Here is a 21175-nt window from a genome sequence, read left to right on the forward strand (position 1 = left end):
ATGCTAATAAATTCCTCAGGGGCACAACACCACAGCACAAATCCACCTCACATATATACACTGCACAGATTTCATCTTTATTTCTGTAAGTCAGCTTAAAGACCCTCTTCATTAAAATGGATGATGTTGGAAATAAAAAAGGTTGGGGGTGAATGAAGCTCCTTTTGTCCCCGTTTTGGATCACTTGGCACAGTCGCAGAGGTTGACAACCGTCCTGCCGAGGCAGGTGCTTTATGTTCATTCCCCGAACATTTCAGTGCACTGATTAATTGCTGCCTTCACAGCTAAGCAATAGAAAGCAAGCACAAGGCCTACAGAAATTTATCAAGTGACATTAACATGGATTGAAAGTGACTGGCAGATTGGCACCAACATCTCTTTTTCTAGAGGCAAAAAACACTGACTTTTTAAAGCTCATAGGAGCAGAGATATTTAAAGTAATAATGTTAGACGTGAAGTAGGTGTGGCTTCATAAAGATTTGTAATGGGTGACTGGGGGGGCCTTGATTTCATAGTTAGTTGAAATACCTTTGGCACAAACTTGAGGTTTCAATAAACATAATTCTTAAGCTTTTCTGCCATTCTTCTGTGCAGATTCTCTCTTGCTTAGTCAGGATGGATAAGAAGAATCCATACAAACAGACATTTTGGGGTATTTACAGTGATTTTGGGGTATCTATAAAATGCCCAAAGTAAGTCTACTGGCATTTTATAGAACAATCATGTTACATTTGTTATATATTATTTGCTATAGTATGAAAATATTTGATATACCAAACTTAATTTAAAATAAATCTGACTTTGTAATTAAACGCCTCAAAAACTCTTGCTCTTTCTGAAACTCATCTTTCAGGAAGTCGTCACAACATCATGTCTCTCTTAACCCTTTCACAGAATTTTTTAACTCTTGAGTTTCATGATGTTTAATGCTGTCAAGCTTATTTTGTATTTTTTACTTAATCGAAGGAAGACTTCAGTCAAATTGAAATTATTTGAAGGATAAATAATGAAAAATAAAATTACTGAATTTTATTCAGTGATATGCTTATGGCAAAGAATTCATTTGCCATAGGCATTCATGTCAAATGAATGCTTATGTAGCTGTTGTGTTTAAATAAGTCATGGACCAGTCTGAAGGTTTGTCATGGTTTTAAAATACTATGATTTCAGAACCATTAAAATAATCTCTCTTGTAATATGGAGGATTAAAAAGGACAAAATTAAATAAATAAATAAATGCATAATTAAAGTAACTGTTGATTACCCCGCCCCTGGAATTTGATTTAATTATTTCCCGGTGACGCTACAGGAATAGGAACTATGGAATAACTAAAATATACATTTATTTAATTATCTGCAATGATGTAATGACGTATTTAATTAATTAACTGTCAAATAAATTATTTACTGATGTATTTATTTATTTTATTTTTTTCCCTTCTTAGCCCTCTGTGCTATGGTTTAAATTTATTTTATAAAATGCTAGAGAACGTTCCAGAGTTTTTCGGAGCAGTTGCCCCTCCCTTCCCTGTTTTTGTGCACTACCAGACAGGTCACTCTCATTTCTCAGAGCGCTATGGGCTTGAAACTAAAAGACGGCACCCATTACTCCTATTGAGGGATTGCTCTTTTGTAAGTAAAGCTGTCAATAGCAATACATCCGATACGTAGAGGTCAGGCTAGCTAACCTAGTCTGGCTAATTAGCCATCTAATTACATAATAAGTATGTAAGTGCTTCTACCAAATTCAGTTAATATTTATTCCATATTTTTATATCTCTTAAAAACAGTTTTTACTTGACTCTGTATGAAATTTTATTTCACTTTAAGTGACTGAAGTAGCAATTAACTCATAATTTTGCTAAATATCTTTATCTTAAAAAAGAATATTTTTAATTTGTTGTTCTGAGTATATGAAATGGCTAGATAAATATCATAGAGTACATTAATATATCTCTAGTAATTAATATTATTACAGGCGCAACAATGTTGTCAATATTACTTTAAAATTTTTAAACAAATCTTTGCTGAAAATTCTTGAGTGAAAACCTGAAGCATTGGTACTTTTACTCAATGTTTTCAGTTTTTTTTTTACAGGAAGCTATACTTAAATTAGTTTTAGAGAGGTTTGTAATTAAGGTTTCAACTCATTGCTCATTATCCTTTCCTATCTTAAATTCAAGCATAAAAATAGGGGTCGCTATGGTGCCACTGAAGGGCTGGTAGTCCATTTAACATCACAAACATGCAAATGCACAGCAGAACAACGCAGAGCTGCTGCATTCATCTGAATAATCTCTTTGATGGAATCTAGAAATACTCTCCCTCTGAGACTTCAAGAAAAACACCCAAGTGAGCGCAACTTTTATTTAGCGCATTTGGAAAATAAATAGCTTCATCTTTTATTTATTACAAAGCATCTAGAGACAGTAGCATACATAGAGCACAGTTAAGAAAGCTAATCTTTGAAAACAGATTGAGTTAAGCGTCGAGGGTCTGTGTCCGTTTTTGCAAGGGCTCGTGGAAAAACAAACTAAATTGTAAAACTCAAAAAAGATGAAGCCATGTCACAGAAAAACACTGATATACTGATATGTTGAAAATACAAGACATAAACAGTAAAGTGGTGCATGAATATTTCTGGATGTTCCCTTGGTCATACAATTTTAATCACAGTGTTGATTTTTAAGAGCTAAAGGATCAGAGACGAAAAACAGGATGGGAGGCTTGTCCATGCATGGTAACAAACGGCAAGAATATAGATTTCAACTCAATGGCTTCCCTCCTGAATTATAGCCTTGTTTGTTAATCGTCCTTGACCATTTGTAAAAGCATAATAAATACTTCAGTCAGAATAGAAAAATTTACAAATTTACAAAGAAGCCTCCCTGAAAAATCTATGACAAGTCCTTGCTGGTAAACGCTGCTTTAATTTTCCTTAAAAAAAGTAAAAAGAAAATTCTCCTAGATAAGAGACCCATGTTCAGCTATCTCAGCATCGTTGGTGCTCTTGTGAACAGCTGTCCTCGTTCGTCATTGTGCTGTCGTCGGTCTGTGTGTTAGCCCTCATGTGTAAACAAGCAGTTCCCCAAACTGCTACAGCCAAACCTCGGAGCCATCTGGGAGGAAGAAAAATCGCTCCCACTGAAGAATCGCGCCGTCGCCTCCACCCGACAGTGGGAGAAGTTTCTGGTAAAAACACTTTCACGTTGAACAGACGTGGACAGAGGGAGCCTGAGTGGGGAGCCGGTGGAGGGCAAAGAGAGGAATGTCTTACTGAGCTGGAGAGTTGCTTTCCGCAAACTACATCACAGTCACACAAGAGAGGTTATGAATGTAAACGTATTGTTGTTGCTGTCGCTGACAAAGTTGATTTGGCACTGCTCCAGTCGGGCGATGTCCCCAATGTCCAGCTCTGATAGTAGCTGAGTCGGGTCTGTGTTTGTTGTCAGGACCTTCTGCTTCTCCTTTGCCTCTTTCTCTTTGTTGTTTTTATTTCTGCTGTCCTGTTCCTCCTCTTCTTCCTCTTCTTCTTCCTCTGTGATGGAGCAGAGGCGAGTGGTGGTGCCCGGGTTTTCAGCAGGCGGTTTGTAGTGGCACTGCCCATTCAGCAGCCTCCTAAGTGGCATCAGGGGTACTGCTTCCTCGCCCAGCAGCTGCTGCTGGCGGTGCCGGAAATCGCTCTGACGCTTCAGCCGCTTGAACTCGCTGAAAGCCGAGGTGGCGTTCTGGTAGAGGCTGAGGGCGATCGCTTGAGCTTTCTCTGACTTGCTGACCAGCACAGCGTGACACCGGAGCACCACCGCCATGTTTTTCACCTGGTGCCTGTAGATCCAAGCCAGGATTTTGGGCCGGCATGGGTCGGCTGCGCAGTAGGTGATTCTGTTCAGAGAGTACAGATGGATGGGTTTCTTCTTCCCAGATTTGTCAGCACTCATTCTTATGCCCTGTGACCCCACCGTCAACCTCATCTTGACACTCTGCTCCCCATAGTTGCTCCTTGCCCAGATCTTGGCCACCGCCTCCTGGGAACAGCCGTCTCCCTTTGCTGTGATGGTAACCACACTCCCAAGGTAACGCACGGTGTAAACGGGCTCCTCTTTGTTGAGTTCCACCTTCTGCCGTTTGGTATGAAAGATGCTGCCCACCCAGTCAAAGGGGCAGTCAGGGAGCAAGTCTGGACATGAGCGCAGCAGAGAGGAGAGGATGGAGTGGTAGGTCAGCCCTGTCCCCAGACTCTTGGGCTTAGTCTTGGCATCATCCTCCACCAAAACAAACTTATTCCTTCTCCAGGGTAACATGATGCAGAAGGAAAAGTAACACCCTCTGCCTGCTTCTTTAAGTCTTGTCAGTTCAGGCAAAAAAAAATGTTTGAACAGCGTTGTGGGCGAAAGGGTAAAAAAAAGCACAAACACAAGCAGCTCTGCGAAGCTCAGAGAAGAGACTGAGCGCTGTGTAGCTCAGGCAGTCTGTTCCTGTTCTCGCTCCTCCTTTCTCTCCTCCTCCTCTCTCTCCTCTAGTCTGCATCATGCAGAGCTGACCAGCGCAGGAGTCTTAGACCAGCTCTCAACATCATCTCCCTCTCCATGCTTTATTGTTTTGCTTTCATACACCTTCATACCAAAGTGCTTTTTATCTTCTCAGTTCCAAATTGAGGCATCACTAAGCCTTTTACAAATACAAGTATTCATCAGTTGTATTATATTATTCAAGACTGGTGAAGAAAGTTTTATGTTGTTTCCTTGATAAGTATATATTTTTTTAATCATTTTGTTATTTGACAATTATTTACTTACATCTTGTTGTATCAGCAGTATCAGTTTAAAGGAGAGTCCAAAACATTAGATGCAGAACCAGAAGTGTCAGCTCATTCAATCATTTAAGCCAAAGCCTGTTAGAAAGTATATTGGGTCCCTCAGCAGAATCTGATTTGGGGATCCTGCTCCCAGTGAAGCGGATCCCCAACCAACTCAGCAAAACGTCTTTCACATTATATTGTCTATGATTGATTAGATCTGCAATATACATCTAACTAAAACTTTAATGTTGCAAATGAGTATAAAACATATCCAGCGAAATGGAAAGTGATAATGTACAAGAACAAGCAGTAATGTAACGTATTAATTAATGTCAGTATTAAAAATGTGACTCAGCAATATAATTACTAAATTATAGATTCAGTGTCTAAATGCTAACAGTTCATATTTTTTCTGAGCCAAAGAATAGCTGAACAGCAGCAGTAGGTCAAACTTGTTTCACAACCACTACTAGAGATGAATCATTATTGCTATATGTTTGACCTGCTGTGGTGGAGGAGATTTGAACTGCAAAGTCCCATTACTTCATGCTAAGAAGTTCAGAAATTGCACATAACACACATAAGGCGTGCATCACTGCGTGGCCCTCTAATAAAAAAGTGGAAATATTGATTCACCATTCAAATATGTAATTGAAATACAAGAAAACGAACACTGAGTGAAGATTTCTTGCAAATAAAATTTCTAAGAAAAATGATTGGTTTTTCCTGTCATTTGACAAACATTCTTCTCTGCTGTTTAAATTTTCTTCACTGTGATTTGCTTTTTACTTTTGTCTCTTTCTGCACAGATTTTTTTTTGTGATTTAATCTCAGAAGTTATTTTCAATAGTGTTCTGAAAGTTCTGGAAGAATTTCAGCAGTAAAATCTTTTTTTGGCACCGAAACAGATTTCACCAACCTGGGAAACTTTGCAACGTAAAAATAATGCAGCATAAAATCTATAAAGCAGAGTTCATGTGGACTTTTTGTTTAAGAATCTTCATGCATATAATTATATATTTATTGGAAGAAAAAGAAAAAAACATCAAAATAAAATTGGGAATGTTGTAAGGACTTTTGTTGCTTAAATGTTAAAAATCATTAAACAAACATTTTTTTGTCTTTTAGATGACAATAACTTTCTAATTGTACAACATTAAACCCAATTTCTGTGATTACTAATCCTCTTGGAGGTGTGTTGGTGTAAGGGTCCCAAGCAGCTGTTTAGTTTGAAATATTAACTCAGAATATTGGATACTACTTCCCATTATTGCTTATTGGATTTGTTTCTACTGGCACACCAATTAAGTTGCTCATAACAAGAATCATTAAAGTTATTACTTTCCTCAACTTCTGTACACCCAGTCCTAGTGTTGAAATGTTATTAAAACGTATTGGTTCATCAGATTTTGCAAATTAAAAAATCTTATAAGCTACACTGGAGAAGTCTTGATCCATGTCTCACTTCATTTACCTATTTTTGCTGAAAACCTTTTCAACAGATTGATGTAAACTTGGATGAATCATCACTGCTGAATATCAGGACCCTGAAAGATGAGTCACTCCAGTTGCAAAGCAGTTTTATAAAGCCTTTGACAGAGAAAAATAGGTTGTGTCTGCCAATCTTCACTCAGACCATGTGAGATTTTTCTATTACACCGGAGGCCAACATTTTTGCTCCCTGGAAAATTGAAACTGTGAAAAAGACAGACGCATCCAACCCCTGGCTTGATTAGATGCTGGATCCGAAAGTAACACTGAAAAACAAAAAAGTGGGCCCACTCCGAAATGTTGCACTGATGAAATTTTGTATGGAAGCTTTGCTTAGTGCTTCAATTAATTTTTCTGCTTAATGGTTTTCTTAAGGCTGCACAGTTTAGGCCTAATGCTTTTCTGTTAAACTGTAAATGTGAAAATGCTTTTATTCACACTGTCAAACATCCATCCATCATGTCTTGACCAAGACATGATGGATGGATCATGTCTTGGTCAAGACATGATCCATGTCTTGACCAAGACATGAACTATGTCATTAGTTCTGGAAAACTAATGACATAGTTTTCCAGAAAAAAAAGACATTTTACCTAGTGTCATCAGAAAAATGAGTAATTTCCTTTAAAACATTCTCTAGCCACTCAGCTGCAAAGAAGCGTGTTTCACTGACCTGCATTAAACTAGCATATCCAACTAGAACTGAGTATGTCGTCTGCTGCGTCCCTCCCCTTGTGCCTGTGCTCCGTCTCACTCAAGAGAGGTGCAAAGGATGAGGTTCTGAGTTTACCTGCAAAATACAGCAGAAAAATAATAAAAAAAAGATTTGTAAAATCAATTTAATTCTTATTATATATACTGCATAGCCAATATATGTTTTTGATCATGAAGTCCACAACTATATAAACATTAAAACCTTCTAATGTGTTAAATAATGTTCATTTGGAGGGACAATTTTGTGTTTTAGAGAATCTCTCCAAACTTTAAAGTTTTCTAGGATCAAAATTATTCCCTATTTTTTTGCTTAGATTCCATGTTTTATTTAAGCTGTTTTAGATTTAGCATTCTTTTTAGTTTTCCTTGTTTGATAGATGCAGATCCAGTATGTATTCCTTTTAAAAAAGACTAATATTTTTTCCACAACTCCTGAATAAGTGATCACCTGAGCCATATTGATCACTGAAGTACTTTGCCAGAGGGAGGTTGTTAGTTATTTGTTTTGCAAATCCAGGCAGAGAACATTGATGTCAGTAAGCTGTGCCAGGCAGTATGGACTTAGTATCAAGGTCTCTGCTGAAAGAAAAATTAAATAGCTCTACACTACAAAAGTATTTTCTCTTTCTCTAACCCTGGTAGGAGCTGTGAATTCTTAAAAAGAAAAAGAAAATCTACTTCAAGGACAATGTCAAGTAAGCTCTGTTTTCAGCATCTTTGCCATGAACTTATTTTCTAATAAGAACATGTGCAATTAAAGGCTTTGTGACCAAACCTAATTTATGGGTATGATAGAATGGAGGTAATTACTGTTCCATATGGATTATGGACACAATGTGAAAGTGAAAAGACTACGATAGATGTTTTGAAAATGTTCACACAAATAAATCTATAAATCAGCTGAAACTCTGAGATGCTAAACTGAAAAAAAAAAAAATCCATTATAGTTTGGCCTTTATCACAACAAAAGGTCACATTTAGCATTGTCTCATCTTAATGATCATTCCATGCAAGAGATTCTTCAAACAAATTGGATGTTACAAATCCGGACTCTTCAACTGGCACACATTTTAATGTCTCAGCCAGAAAAAAATTGAGAATTTTAACACTTGGAGTGAGTATTCAGGGTGAATTGCTAGATTTTTTTCTTCTTTCATATTATTCTAAGCACAGCAATGTGTAGGTCTGTCACTGCTTTCTGTTGATGCTACTACTACTACTACTGTTGGTTGGCTTTTACATTTCTTGGCTGAAAGACGACATTGTAAATCTGAACAATTCCCTTCTGCTTCCCAGAAGGGAATATTTGACTGCAGTTACTGTGTGTAAAATATACTAAATAATGGTAACACTGAGGGAAATAAAATGGTTTCTCTAGTTTTAGATGAAGCAATATCATCCTTTAGATCACAAGATCAAACAACATTTGTAGGTGATAGTACATTTGAAATAAGACAAAACTCATTTAAAAGCAATGGTACAGGAAGTCAGGCTAAAGAGCCACAATGGAAGATCTATTCAAAGTTTAAAAAAAGTCAGATTTACGTCGTCTGTTACAAAACATCAACCCACTGTGACAACAGAACACTTACTGACTGGTTTTGTGCTATATTTCTGTACATTTGAATAATTTGTCTTTCTGTTTCATCAATATTAAGGAATTATTTGCCTAAAACAAGTTCACGTTATAATAACAGTATTTTATGATTCTGTCGACTTTGGTTGCTTTTCTTATTTTGGTTCTGACTTTAGCAGTCATCTTGTCTCAAGGTGACAACCTTAAAATTTCCTGCATTGTGATGTAAATGCTCAACTCTCATTGGTTTGGCCAAAATGTTCATGAAGAAAGAAAACAATACTGCAAAGCATTAAATAGTTGAGATTCCATGCACACATGCCTAGTTTAAGAATCATTGTCTAGATATCTTGGGATGGTTTGGAGTTAAAATCTAAAAAGTATGAAATAATGTTCTAGTCAAATATTTTCTGATAAAAAGCAAAAAGGTGTAATAAATGGCAGAAAACATTTGGGACTATTTTTTTAAAAACTCACTTTACACCACCACTTCTGAAATATTTATAAAATAAAATATTTTTCTGTTTCAAACCATCCCTGCTCTGAAGACTAGAGATGATCAAACTTAAGTCCACCAGTCAGGCAAGAGATCCAAGATAAAATGAAATAATAATAAAAAAACACTCAGAGACTGTTTTTATACTCACAAAGAGACAGTACCTTTGTCAAAATGCAGACGGAATCAGTTACCTCCATCCCCAAAGATCGTTTTAGTGCTGCTTCAGAAGTCGAATATCATTTGTCTGCACTCTCTCCAGAGCAGCATGCTTACTTTTGCATTATGCTGCTCTTTTAGCTTATTCAAGTGCTAAGGAAAGCAACTGTGAAAGTAGGAATTAGGATGCAAGCTGCATTTTGCAGTTCTCCACAACCCCTGAGTTATTAATACTACGGAAACATAAGGGCACATATAGTTTTTCATTCTTAGAGAGACAAGAATGCACCAGAAGTAATGTTTGTGCAGCTAACTAGAGATATTTCACAAACATGATGGCTGTACCTTATTAAGAACAGGTTTAGTCAAATTGCTGTGCAATACAACACTAAAATGTGTTAATGTGTATAAATGAGAGTCTAACAGAATCAACAGCAAAACTTATTCCTAAAGAGGCAAAAATTGTATTCTGTCATACTTCCAGATAATTAAATTTAAACAGCTGATTGATAAATTGTGGATTCTGCTGTGTCCTCCGTTTTTGCAGCCTTTGCTTTACCTTTCATTTCCTGAAAATGTACATCAGTTCTCACCCTCCAGAAGCAGCCCGAGGTGTTTGTGTAGACCAATTACTTTTATCTCTGTGTCATCTTCCCCTAAGTCTTCCTCCTTATCCTTAGTTCCTTCACATTGAGCTCAGAGGGATTGTTTTTATCCAGGGCAACATACGCTACATATTTCTGTCTCGAAGGAGACCTAATTGAATTGGGCTCTCTCCTCATCACGCTACACTTACCCAGCACAGAGTAATCAATGAGAAGGGCCTGGCAGAGAGGGGCCCCGTCTCTTAGATGGTTGATTTATGGTGGGGCAGCAGTGGAAAAGGCCGGCTCAGAGAACAAATGATGACAGAGGACTACTGTGCATGTTATATATCAGATTTGTGCCATCGACATAGCGCCCACATCACATCAAAAGTGACATTGCTGAAACGTATGGGAATGTTTCATAGCAATATATAGAGTGTAGAATTTTTCTTTGTTTACAAAAAGAATAACTATGAACCTCAAGAAGATGAAAATCAATTTTATCAAAGTCCATTTACTGTAGAATCCAATACTTTAGTATAGAAGCTGGGAAGGTAATGCAGATCAAGTGAATCATAGTTTAATTACCAGGGAGGGGGACAAACATTATACACAGAAGCTTCATTCCTGTCCTTAATCAGGAAAGCCGAATAGTCACAGAAGACCTGCAGGTCGACTTCCCCCTCCTCTATTCCTGTTTTATACAGTTGGGAAAACACCGTGCTGCAGTAAATGTACAGGACAGGGAACAAATAAGTCCATTACCCCAGATAAAGTGATGCATGTTAATTAGCAGCAGTTTATCTAGATCTAAATCATGCACCCATCTGGAATTAGAAATAATTCAGTATTTATGAGATTAAGATTGGCTGTCCTGGTAGAAGTCACTGCACACTGATGTCGCTCTCATTACCACTGCAGTTCTTCTCCGTCTCCCTCATTGAATCAAAGTTTATGAGTCATCTAAATCTACTGCAGATTTTCTGCTGGCTTGTTGCTCCAGTATTGGATGCAAAGACCTCGAAGATGAAAAGTGGCTTGCAAAAAATAGTTTTGAATATTAAGGGTAAAAAAAAAAAAGCTGATAGTGAAACAAAATGAAGGGAAATGATGGGAGGATTTGCATTTTTTTCCAGAAAAAAAAAAATTCTGGAAGGCAAACCTCCACCCAAGCTAAAGCATTTTGCAGCCTCCAAAAAGCATAAGAAGCATGGGAATCAAACTCAATTTCATTTTGTTCCACATAATGATCATGGATGTCCTCAAGGGCCAGTTGTGGCAAAATGTTTTGAAACTCATTAAACTATTGAAATATTAATAAATAGCCGTTTCTGCATTCGACGAGTTCCTGTTCAAGTTAAATAATACTGAACATCTTTTAACATTGATCAGTCCCTCCAGGAAACCTGCAGGTCTTTGTGATTTTTTTTTTTTGCAGTCAAAATCATAGATTTTATGGTGCCACGTTACATGCCAGTGAAAAAAGGCAGACATCTGTTGATTTTGAGTGAATTTCTGCAAAAAACTGGAGAAAATGATTTATGTAATTTGGCAGTATACAGATAAAAACAGGTTTGATTTGACTGATAAAAACACACAACTGTTATATTGAAGGTTCTATTCATGTGTCTCTTTGGAATTTGGAGGGCCACATAAAACGTCATGGTGGGCCGGATTTGGCCCCCGAGCCATGACTTTGACAAGTGGTTTAAAGGATCAGCATGTATTTAGCTGAATTTGTGTTCTCATCAATTTTCTAATACCTTCTGGTAAATTTAGCTCTGCTTGTTTTAAATTTTGAATATTTCCTTTACATGAAAACATTTATTTTGATATGGATGTTTCTCATGCAAGCAAACCATCAGGCTTTGCTGAAGCAGTCGAAGGAGATTCTGTCAGTTTTTCCAAAACCAAGACAACACATTCAGTCTCCATCTCACAAAAAGCTTTAGCTTCCGTATGTAACTGTCTGAAAGCCATTTGGAAATGTGTCATACTGTTGAATTTGGTTACAGACAAAGAAGAGAGGAAATAGAAGGTTTTCCTCTTTAGAAAGGAGGACAGGATTTGCAAAGGGTGCACTAGCCACAAAAGAGCATGACTAACCCTCAACAGAAGCCTGCAGGATATTTCTGTTCTTTTTTATGCTGAAAACAAGGTGGAAAAAGCCAGACTCACCTTCACACACTGGCTTCATTACTCACATGTCAGGTTGATTATGTCAAACTGTTTTAGCATGTAGACTTTGCTTTGGCAGATTTTTATTTCACTATATTTTTAAAGAACTGTTGAGAACATGACAAGTATACACTGAAGTATGTAGGAGTTGATCAGACTTTGCATTTCTAAAAAAATACTTCAGTTTTATCTATATCATAAAAACACAGAACAGAATCAGGATTCATTTCATGCCTCTGCACCCAATCAGCTCCTAATTACCCAGCAGATACACAGAAGATCACTTTTAAATGGATCAGGATATTCATATAGCATATTTACTAATAACATGCAAGAAAAATGCAACCACTCTGGCATAAATATATTGGTATGAAATTAAAAATAGTATATAATGTTTATCTTTAAAATGGTCAGATACATGTCAGAATGTCCCCAGACATGAACACACCAAATCATCAAAAGCATGTCCCCCTATATGCCAGGAATAATTCTAACACTAAAGAACAACATTACTAAATGAACATAATTAAACTAGAGTAACTAAGAATTATTAGAAACAAGGAATGAACATAATTAGTAACACTAAGAAGAACTGAACTAAAGGAAGGCAGGGATAAGACAGACTAAGGAAGACAGAATAATCAAAGTAGGATAAATGAATCATACTCCAAAATAACTAAACAACTCAGGATCCTAACACTTTAGAGATTTCTTCCGTTTGTGTCACTCATGCTTTAGATCATCAAGCAACTTCTGACTTCAGATACATACAGCTTTGTTTATTAAGGGAAAAAAGCTATCCAAACCATAATAACCTTGTGTGAAAAAGTCATACTGTAATTTGAAAAAAGATTAATTTTGGCCCAGTTTTGTTTGTAGGACTGCTTGAATTTAATCACACTCCAGGCATTTTGAGCACACACAAACCTTTAAAAGGAAAGGTTACTGCATATTACCAGGACTTAAAAACAGACTTTAACTAAACCTTCAAAAGTTTTTGGGTGTTTTGGCTGATGCTTTTTTCTTTACACTACAAAAACATAAAATTTTACAAAGTATTTTTGGCCTATTTTCTCTTACAAATATCTGAGTACTCTTGAAATTAGACAAAACTGACTTATATGTGGCTTTTCAGCAAGAAATATCTTGTTTAAAGCCAATATTTAAAGTGAAACAACTAGACATGTTTCCTGAATTATAAATTATAATAAGTCACTGAGTCATACATGGAGTATTTTTCGTAGGCCAGCCACTACTGGGAAGATTCACCACTGCTCTATGTTTCCTCTGTGTGACTGTGGTTTGTTGCAGTTCTAAAACCTCAAGAATAGCTTTGCAACCTCTTCTAGATTTTTTCACCTCAATAAACAAAATAATCAATTAGAAACTTAATTTTGCATTTAGTAAAAACATATAAATAAATATAACTGAAAAAGAAGTACTTCGAATCTTCACTGTTTTGTTTTTGTGAAACCTCAAACTCTGTTTCATGATATTACATTATATTGAGTGAAAATAGTTGTTCATTTGTTCTGCAGTTCAGTCTCAGGTAATCTGATTACTGTGTTTAATCATATTCCAGGCAAAAATGGGTCACTTTAGACAGGCCCAAGTAATCAAGACAAGTAATCAAATCTGAGATCAGATGTTGGAAACAACAACACTGTGACGGGGTTCTCTTATGATTTAGTCAAGCATAATGACTAGTCCAAGTCGGAGATTGTTTTTAGAGGATTTTATCCGGCTTTGGGTCAACAGTCTCACCTCCAGCGTGAGTCTAAGCACAGACTGCCAGCCTGTGGAACAGAGCCCTGCTTTTAAAGCCACAGGCTCCGCCCACAGACACTCCAAACAATCAAGAACTAAACAATTACTTCCAACTCAAATAAACTCTTAAAGTATACAAAATAATAAGAATAAGAATAATAACAACAACAACAATAACAGAAATAAATAAACAAACTTGTAAACAAAAATACAATACACAATTTGACACAAAACACCTGGTACTAATCTGATGACATCATGCAGTCATCATGTGACTGCCTCCTAGCAAGCAACCATCTAGAAAAAAAAACCCTACTTGAAAATAAAACCAGGAAAATGTTTGATTCTGAAAATAATGGATTTTGCATGAATTTTTTTTTTTTTAAATCTGACTCCTCATACAATGCAGATATTTTGGTTTCCTTTTCAAGAGCCTACTTGTGAAAGTGGAATGGTTTAGAGCTGAACCCAAAGTCATCAGTAAGATTAGATTCAGACATTAATATACAGTTGCAGTCAAAGGGTCATCTCAGGGCAGGAAAGACCTGCTTCTCTCTAGGTAGCTCCAAGGTGTGGAGCTGCGTTTTAATGAATAAAAATCTGTCCTAATTTTATCAGATCAGGCACTAACATTGTTCTCTGCAGAGGCAAATGCAACTTGATGCTTGCTCAAAGAGAAAAAATGAAAAACAACCAACTGTAGGAAGAAAGCACACCAGGCTCTTCAAAACATTTTTTTGTGGCTTTTTTTATTATTAGTTGTTGTTTATTTAATTGTCTTTTATAAACAAAAGGAAATCTAATTGTTCATTTTTAGTTTACATAAAAGCATATTTCGTGGACAGAAAGAAATATAAGTCTGAGGAGAGTCAAAGCTGGAGATGAAATATGGTGAAATTTAGAAATGTCTCTTTTCTTAACAAGTGGTTCCTTCCACTCAGCTCTCTAAATTTGACTCAATTTGCAAGTTACCTTCCTTAGCATTGACATTCTGTGGCTTATCCCTCTTGAAAAAGGTGTCAGTAACTGCCTGGTAAGCCATCTTTTCTATGATTGTGTGGTTTGTAGTGCAGCTATAACACAACTACTTGTATTAGAAATATAATTTTAATTGTCAAAATTAACAAAAGCAAATGTTTGCAATACATCATCAGTTTAGGAATCTCCGTAGTATACTGATTCATGTTTGATTGTATATAGTAATTTTTAGAATTGAATTAATTAAATAAATTAAATGATTTATGACTTTCAAATTTATTGAAACATCTGTGTAATTCATGTTCTACAATTTTACAAAAATGATCACAACATACAACCAAATGATAGGAATAAAGAGTGAGAAATTTGTATATTTAAAGGTATTAGAAATCTGGGCAAAACCAACTTTAATGTAAATATCACAACTTTTTCTTCAGAAATAAAAGGAGATTTTTGCTATGACATAACAGACATATTGAAGTAATTCGAAACATTTTTGCATAATTTCATTTAGAACAGTTTCTGGTCACAGGTTTGTTTTTCTTTTTCAACGGTTTTTTACTGACCTCTGCTGGCTAACAGCAGAATTGCAAGTATTCAACTGTGCTGAACTGGTCAAAAGCTGCTCCTGTCAACAAAGGGGAACAAAGGTTCGGACTATCTGTTATCCATTAAGTCATTATTAACTTTATTAACACGGCGTAAACCGTTTTCTCCTTTGTAGTCCAAACATAGTTAGCAAACTGTTATGTTTTATGTCAGCAAGTATGCTTAGGTAGAAAAGTGTTAGCTAGTTTGTTTGCTAATAATGGTTACCAATAGCCAATTATGTTCAAATTGCTAATAACTGTAAAAAACTGACAAGGTTTGGAGGCTACAGACTAAATAGCATTTATTAAATAGGCTAAAGTCGCTGCAGTAGTTCGATTGACGATAATGAATCGTCTCTGTGTTAAGCGAAGCTAACTTCCTGTTTTGAAGGTTATGTGTGTTATGATATTGACTGGCTTCAAGAGCTAGGTGTAGGTGGTTTTGAATTTGATAATGTAGTCGTTGGTGAAATTTTAATTACACGTAATTTTGAAAATTTAAAATACAGAAGTATGCATTTCAAATATGTTTCCATTCTTACAATTAATAATAAACCTCTGACATTTTTCTTCTTGTTTGTTTATAGTATTCTTGAATATTTGCTAATGTTTATATTGTCATAGGAAAAATACACGACTTTGATTTCCAAAAAAAATGATCATGACGTTTTATCAACTGCATTGTCAAAACAAGATCTAAGTTGTTTTCCAACAATATAAGAGAACTATATAGTAATTTAAAAGTCGTTTGTAATTCTTGTTGTGTAAAGTGGTTCTAAATGCCATTAAATCCAAATTTCACAAAGAACATTTTTGTTTTAATAGGTATTGACAGATTTGGATTTGTTGTATGTTGTTGTACACTTAGATCATTTTAGGTTAGATTTAAATATATTAAGAACCTTGTTAATACCAGATAAATTAAATTATTTTCTTATATGTAAAGACTGGAGTTTGGAAAGAAAATGCTTTCTTTTTCCAGTGGTTAGATATGACTGCAAACTAAAAACTCTTGTTTGACTGGTATAAAAGGGATTGGTAGTTCATTCCCACTAAACATGGGATTTGCTTAATTATTTAGTGTTTAAATATTTATCTTACTTTAGGCATATTTCATTTCATCGCATTATAAAGACAAGAAAGAATTTAGCTACTATGTTTTTCTGAAATGTTGGAGAGTTGAGCTACAACATAAAAGTAAAAGGAACTACTTCAAAATAGAAATTAATTGAATAATTCTTTTTCCCATCTTTCTCCCAAAGTGGTCCTAAATGAATCAGATCCTAGGATGGAGTCGAGTGGAAAATCTTCAGTGGCGGAGATGGTGGTTTTAGCCACCAGCTCTGCACTCACTGCCGTGTTTTATTCCATTTACAGAAGCAGAGCTAAAGCTGCTACTCGTTTAAAGGTGAGACATGTTTTCTAGGCGCAAAATGGCAAATGTATTAATTAATCTCATGCAAGATTTGATAAATTTTCGTATTGCTTGTTTTTTTAATGCAGGAAGCTAAAAAAGTCTCAATTGATCAGGATTTAAAAGCCATCCTGTCTGAAACCCCTGGAAGATGCATCCCATATGCCGTCATAGAAGGTTTGCAAAGCATTCTTTAAAGCCTGAAAACAATAAATAAATTTCACCTCCCTGCTTTACTAAGAGTGGTTATGTGCCACAGGTTTGGTGAGATCAGTGAAGGACACTCTGAACAGCCAGTTTGTTGATGACTGCAAAGGAGTCATTGAGAGGCTGACTCTGAAAGAGGAGAAGATGGTGTGGAATCGCACCACTCACTTATGGTGAGTCGTTTGAAGATAAGATCTACATTTTTGCTTGTTTCCTGCTTTTCTGGCTTTTCTAGTCCAAGCACCATCATCAGAATTTGACATGCAAGCAGATGGAGAATGACTTCATACAACTATTCAGATCTTGCATAAGGTGGTAACGTCAGTGTAGTATCGCAGTCAGAACAGATGGTGATACTGACGCAGATAGCAGCTTGCCACACAAGATTTACAGAGTCCACATTTTTGTGATGTACCTCATCAGACATTCATCAGGGAGAAGGGAAAGGGCACTCCTGGCATCAGTTTGTCGCTGGATCGCTTATTAGCTGCAACACATTGAACGGCATGTAAGCAAATCTGCAAATGCCGCCATCCAAATGTCACAGATTGCTTCCTGTCTTATTTCTACTGGGCCTTGGGGAAAAGGAAGTTATTTATTTTTATCTTTGATAAATTCATGTGGACAAAAACAAAACTGACCCAAAAAATACAATTGAAAAGTCAACTTACAAGAAGCTACTTCTCTTTGTATAAAAATACTTATTCCATAATGGTTCTAGCAGCAGTTTTCCACCACTGACAGCTTAGATTTAGTGTCTAATTAGTCAATGTTCAGCATCAGATATCAATAAGAGCTGCTTTACCCATACTGGTACTAGTAATAAGTGACATAATCTGCCAGTAGAAAGAGACATTTTAACATATAATATGGGACTAATGTCCTGTTCCACTGGTCGGTTATTTCACTTATAACTCGTACTTTTTCTTCAATATTTAGGAATTATTGACTTTAAACAAGTTTTTTTCTTACTGAAAATGTTCTTTTTATGTAATTTTGTCTTATTTCAAGTGTACTAACATACTGCTAATATATTCTACTACTATAAAAATACTTTTTTTTTTCAGGGTAAACAATTAAGTTGACTTAATTTAAATCAAGTTGAGATGATTAACTATATTTCCAAACAGGAATAGCACAGAGAAAGTCATCCACCAGCGCACCAACACCGTCCCGTTCGCGCTCGGGTCTTACGACGAAAACATCTCCACCACGGTGCGGGTTATGCGTCCCTTAGACGCGGCAGAGCTGGACCTGGAGACCACCTACGAGAACTTCCACCCCACAAACCAGTCCCTGTTCAACTTCGTCAGCCAATTCATCAGCGGAGAGCAGCCCAAAGGGATCCACGAATTGGAAGAGATGCTGCGCTTGGGCGACAGCGTGACGGGCGTGGGCGAGCTGGTGCTGGACAACGACCTGATTAAGCTGCAGCCGCCCAAGCAGGGCTTTTGTTACTTCCTCACCCGGCAGAACTACGAGTTCCTGCTAAGGAAACAGGTGAATGCCGGGAAGGTGTGGAGGATCCTGTCCTACGTGTTCGGGCTTGCCGCCTGTACCACGCTCCTCTACATGCTGTGGAAGTGGTACGTTCGCTGCCGGGAGAGTAAGAAGCGGCGGCGTGTCATGGAGGAGTTCAAGGAGCAGCAGAAGAGGCTCATGCGTGAGCTCCAGATAGAAGAGAGCAGTGTCCTCCCCACCAGCTGCGTCGTGTGTCTGAGCCGCGAACGCTCTTTAGTGTTTTTGGAGTGCGGTCACGTGTGTGCCTGCGGCCCCTGCCACAAGGCCCTGCCGGAGCCAAAGAAATGCCCCATCTGCAGGGTGACAATCGACAGAGTGGTGCCTCTTTACAACAGCTAAATTCGCAGTTTGTCTGAATTTCTCAGGCTCGAAAAGGGCGCTTTACACGAGCAACGATGGTGACAACTCACCTACGCTGAACTGCAGTCGAATGTTGAAATCAAATTTGTCAGCTAATTCGTATTGATTAAAAAATGGTGTCATCTGGAGAGAGAAAATTGAAGCTCTTTGCGCTCAGGCTTACAAATATTGATCCGATTCTTGGCCTCACTTCCACAACAACCTGTTAAAAGCAGCATAGAGGACTTTACACTGGAGGGACTTTACTCTTGTAGTCATTAAAGCCTTATGTTAGGTCAGCACCTCTCACTCTTTTACTCTCGTTAAAGTTACTGTGATACTGACTATTTTGGATGTCATCTTCATAAACGTTCACTCAACTCTTTTTAAGTTGGGAAAAATTACTGTTTGCGGGAAACGCAAAAATGTAAGTTGTAGTAACATGGTTCCTTCAACTAGTCCTGGTTGAAGTGCTTTAGTCTTTACTGGTAGGAGCCACCTATTATTGGCAAATTTACCTACTCAATTGTTCAAATGTGTAACTAGTTACACGTTCAAACTGGGACATTGATGTTTATTTAAATGTCATCGTGCTTTATTTGTGCACAATGACATTAAAAGGAATTCTGATTCTGATAAAACTGCAGATTTCCTGTCAACTTCTGGGCTCAGTCTACCGTAATTCCAAAATTTATTTATTTTTTTTCAGTAATTAATAACTTTAATATCTGCTTAAACTCCAATCCTGGAGCTGTTCATAATTCCAACCACTTGGATTTAAAATCTACAGTTTTATCTGAAAAAAAAATCACTCCCCAGCATGATGCTGCCACTTCCATGTTTTACTGTGGGTATAGTGTAATGGTTAGCTTAATTAGACCATAGCACATTCAGGGCTTGGATGTTACTTTGTTTTATTGACCTACTCCTCATGACAGAGAAAACGGACATTTGATTTAACATGTTGAACAAAACTCTTCTTGACCAGTTTCACTTTTACGATTTTAATAAAAAATTTTTTGCTTGCTTTCAATCGGAACTATTTTAGTCTTCAAATACTGTACCATACCACCTTTATTTATAGAACACTTTAAATATCCGTAAGACCAAAGTGCTGTACACAATAGGATCTGCAACAACCTCATTCTGCAATAAGCAATAAAATCAGAAAACCGTCTTTTTTTAAATAAATACAACAGTTATACTCTCAGTCAAGACAAAAACTAAATTAAATAATTATAAAAAAATAAAAGTCAACATCTCTGATCGTTTCAAAGGCCAGGGAGAAGAGATTGGTTTTAAGGATTTAAAATCAGACGGCCTGTCCAAAGGAAGGTCATTCCTTTATTTAGAGATGCTGCAGCAAAATCACGGCCTTCTATAAGTTTACACGTTGTCTTCAGCACACTCAGGAGGGTGTGTATTGATGCAGCAGCTCTGGCAGGTAGATTAGGTCAAGGTCATAGACCGTTTTAAAAGCACAAACATGTTTTGAAATGGAATAAAGAGGGCTTTAACAAGGCAGTAGTTGAACAGTTTGCCTTTTTGGGCAACCAGGTTGTTGCAGCTTTTTTATTGCCCCTGTCAGTACATTTGTAAGTTGGATTTCTAAGGCTGGAAAGGATCATGTTAAGAAAAAAAAAATTATTAAAATAAATTTGTAATATTACAAATAACACAATGATACGAGAATAAAGTTGCAATAATATGAGAGTAAAATCATAATGTTGAAGACAAAATTATAATATTTCAAGTACAAATTCAATATTCCTAATATTATGAGAATGAAGTCAAATTATTACTAAAATGTGATATTATGACTTTATTGTCATGTTATTTGATTTTATTTTCATACAACTTTATTCTTGTAATTTTTTATTTTATTATTGTGGCCTTAATAATCCGTCATGGTAAAGGTTTAAAGGAAATTGTGAAATTATTTATTGTACGTTTTATATCCACTCCATGTATTCATGTACATCAGTGACATCCATAACAAAGAAGATATGCTACATGGTTGGGTTAGTTTTGTCTATGTTCAAGACAAAACTATGCTAATAAAATCAACTTTAAAACCAATCTTTGATATTCTCTTTTTTCAATCTTTCAACAAGTAAAACACAATGTTTCACAATGGTAACATCATTCCTACAGAAGCAGGAAATTTGACAGATGCTCCTGCAGCGTTATTGCTATTTTTAAGGATTCTATGGTAATTTTACTGTTGATTGTTTTTGCTCTTATTTGCTTTTGAGAGATAAGAGCCTCTCGACATTTGGTTTGGAAGTGTGACGGCTCAGGCCTTTCTGACCAACCAGCATTCACCTAACTTGCGCTCTTCCACTCATACTTGAGGTCAC

The 21175-nt window shown here is 36.5% G+C and overlaps 2 protein-coding genes across 3 annotated transcripts; one reads left to right on the plus strand and one right to left on the minus strand.

Moving 5' to 3' along the window:
- The first annotated feature begins 1548 nt into the window (after positions 1–1548).
- Positions 1549–20804, plus strand: mul1b (mitochondrial E3 ubiquitin protein ligase 1b). 2 transcript variants are annotated; one of them, XM_044119759.1, is made up of 5 exons: positions 1549–1632; positions 16597–16742; positions 16838–16925; positions 17008–17128; positions 18086–20804. In XM_044119759.1, exons 2-5 carry the CDS (start codon positions 16623–16625, stop codon positions 18813–18815), a joined length of 1059 nt encoding a protein of 352 aa, XP_043975694.1. In that variant the 5' UTR covers positions 1549–1632; positions 16597–16622; the 3' UTR covers positions 18816–20804. The 2 variants fall into 2 exon arrangements, with proteins under 2 accessions (XP_043975694.1, XP_043975684.1); XM_044119749.1 differs by lacking the exon at positions 1549–1632 and adding an exon at positions 15294–15394.
- Positions 2354–4446, minus strand: fam43b (family with sequence similarity 43 member B). Its single transcript, XM_044119771.1, has one exon. The coding sequence runs from the start codon at positions 4299–4301 to the stop codon at positions 3315–3317; it is 987 nt and encodes a 328-aa protein (XP_043975706.1). The 5' UTR covers positions 4302–4446; the 3' UTR covers positions 2354–3314.
- Positions 20805–21175: the final 371 nt, after the last annotated feature.

Source organism: Gambusia affinis, linkage group LG01 (assembly GCF_019740435.1).
Source record: "Gambusia affinis linkage group LG01, SWU_Gaff_1.0, whole genome shotgun sequence".
NCBI lineage: Eukaryota > Metazoa > Chordata > Actinopteri > Cyprinodontiformes > Poeciliidae > Gambusia > Gambusia affinis.

Bases quoted from the DNA above. Each gene is read 5' to 3' on its own strand.
- fam43b (XM_044119771.1), bottom strand. From the start codon at position 4,301: ATGTTACCCTGGAGAAGGAATAAGTTTGTTTTGGTGGAGGATGATGCC.
- mul1b (XM_044119759.1), top strand. From the start codon at position 16,623: ATGGAGTCGAGTGGAAAATCTTCAGTGGCGGAGATGGTGGTTTTAGCC. The intron at 16,743-16,837 runs GTGAGACATGTT...TTTTTAATGCAG, and splicing joins AAGCTGCTACTCGTTTAAAG to GAAGCTAAAAAAGTCTCAAT. The intron at 17,129-18,085 runs GTGAGTCGTTTG...ATTTCCAAACAG, and splicing joins AATCGCACCACTCACTTATG to GAATAGCACAGAGAAAGTCA.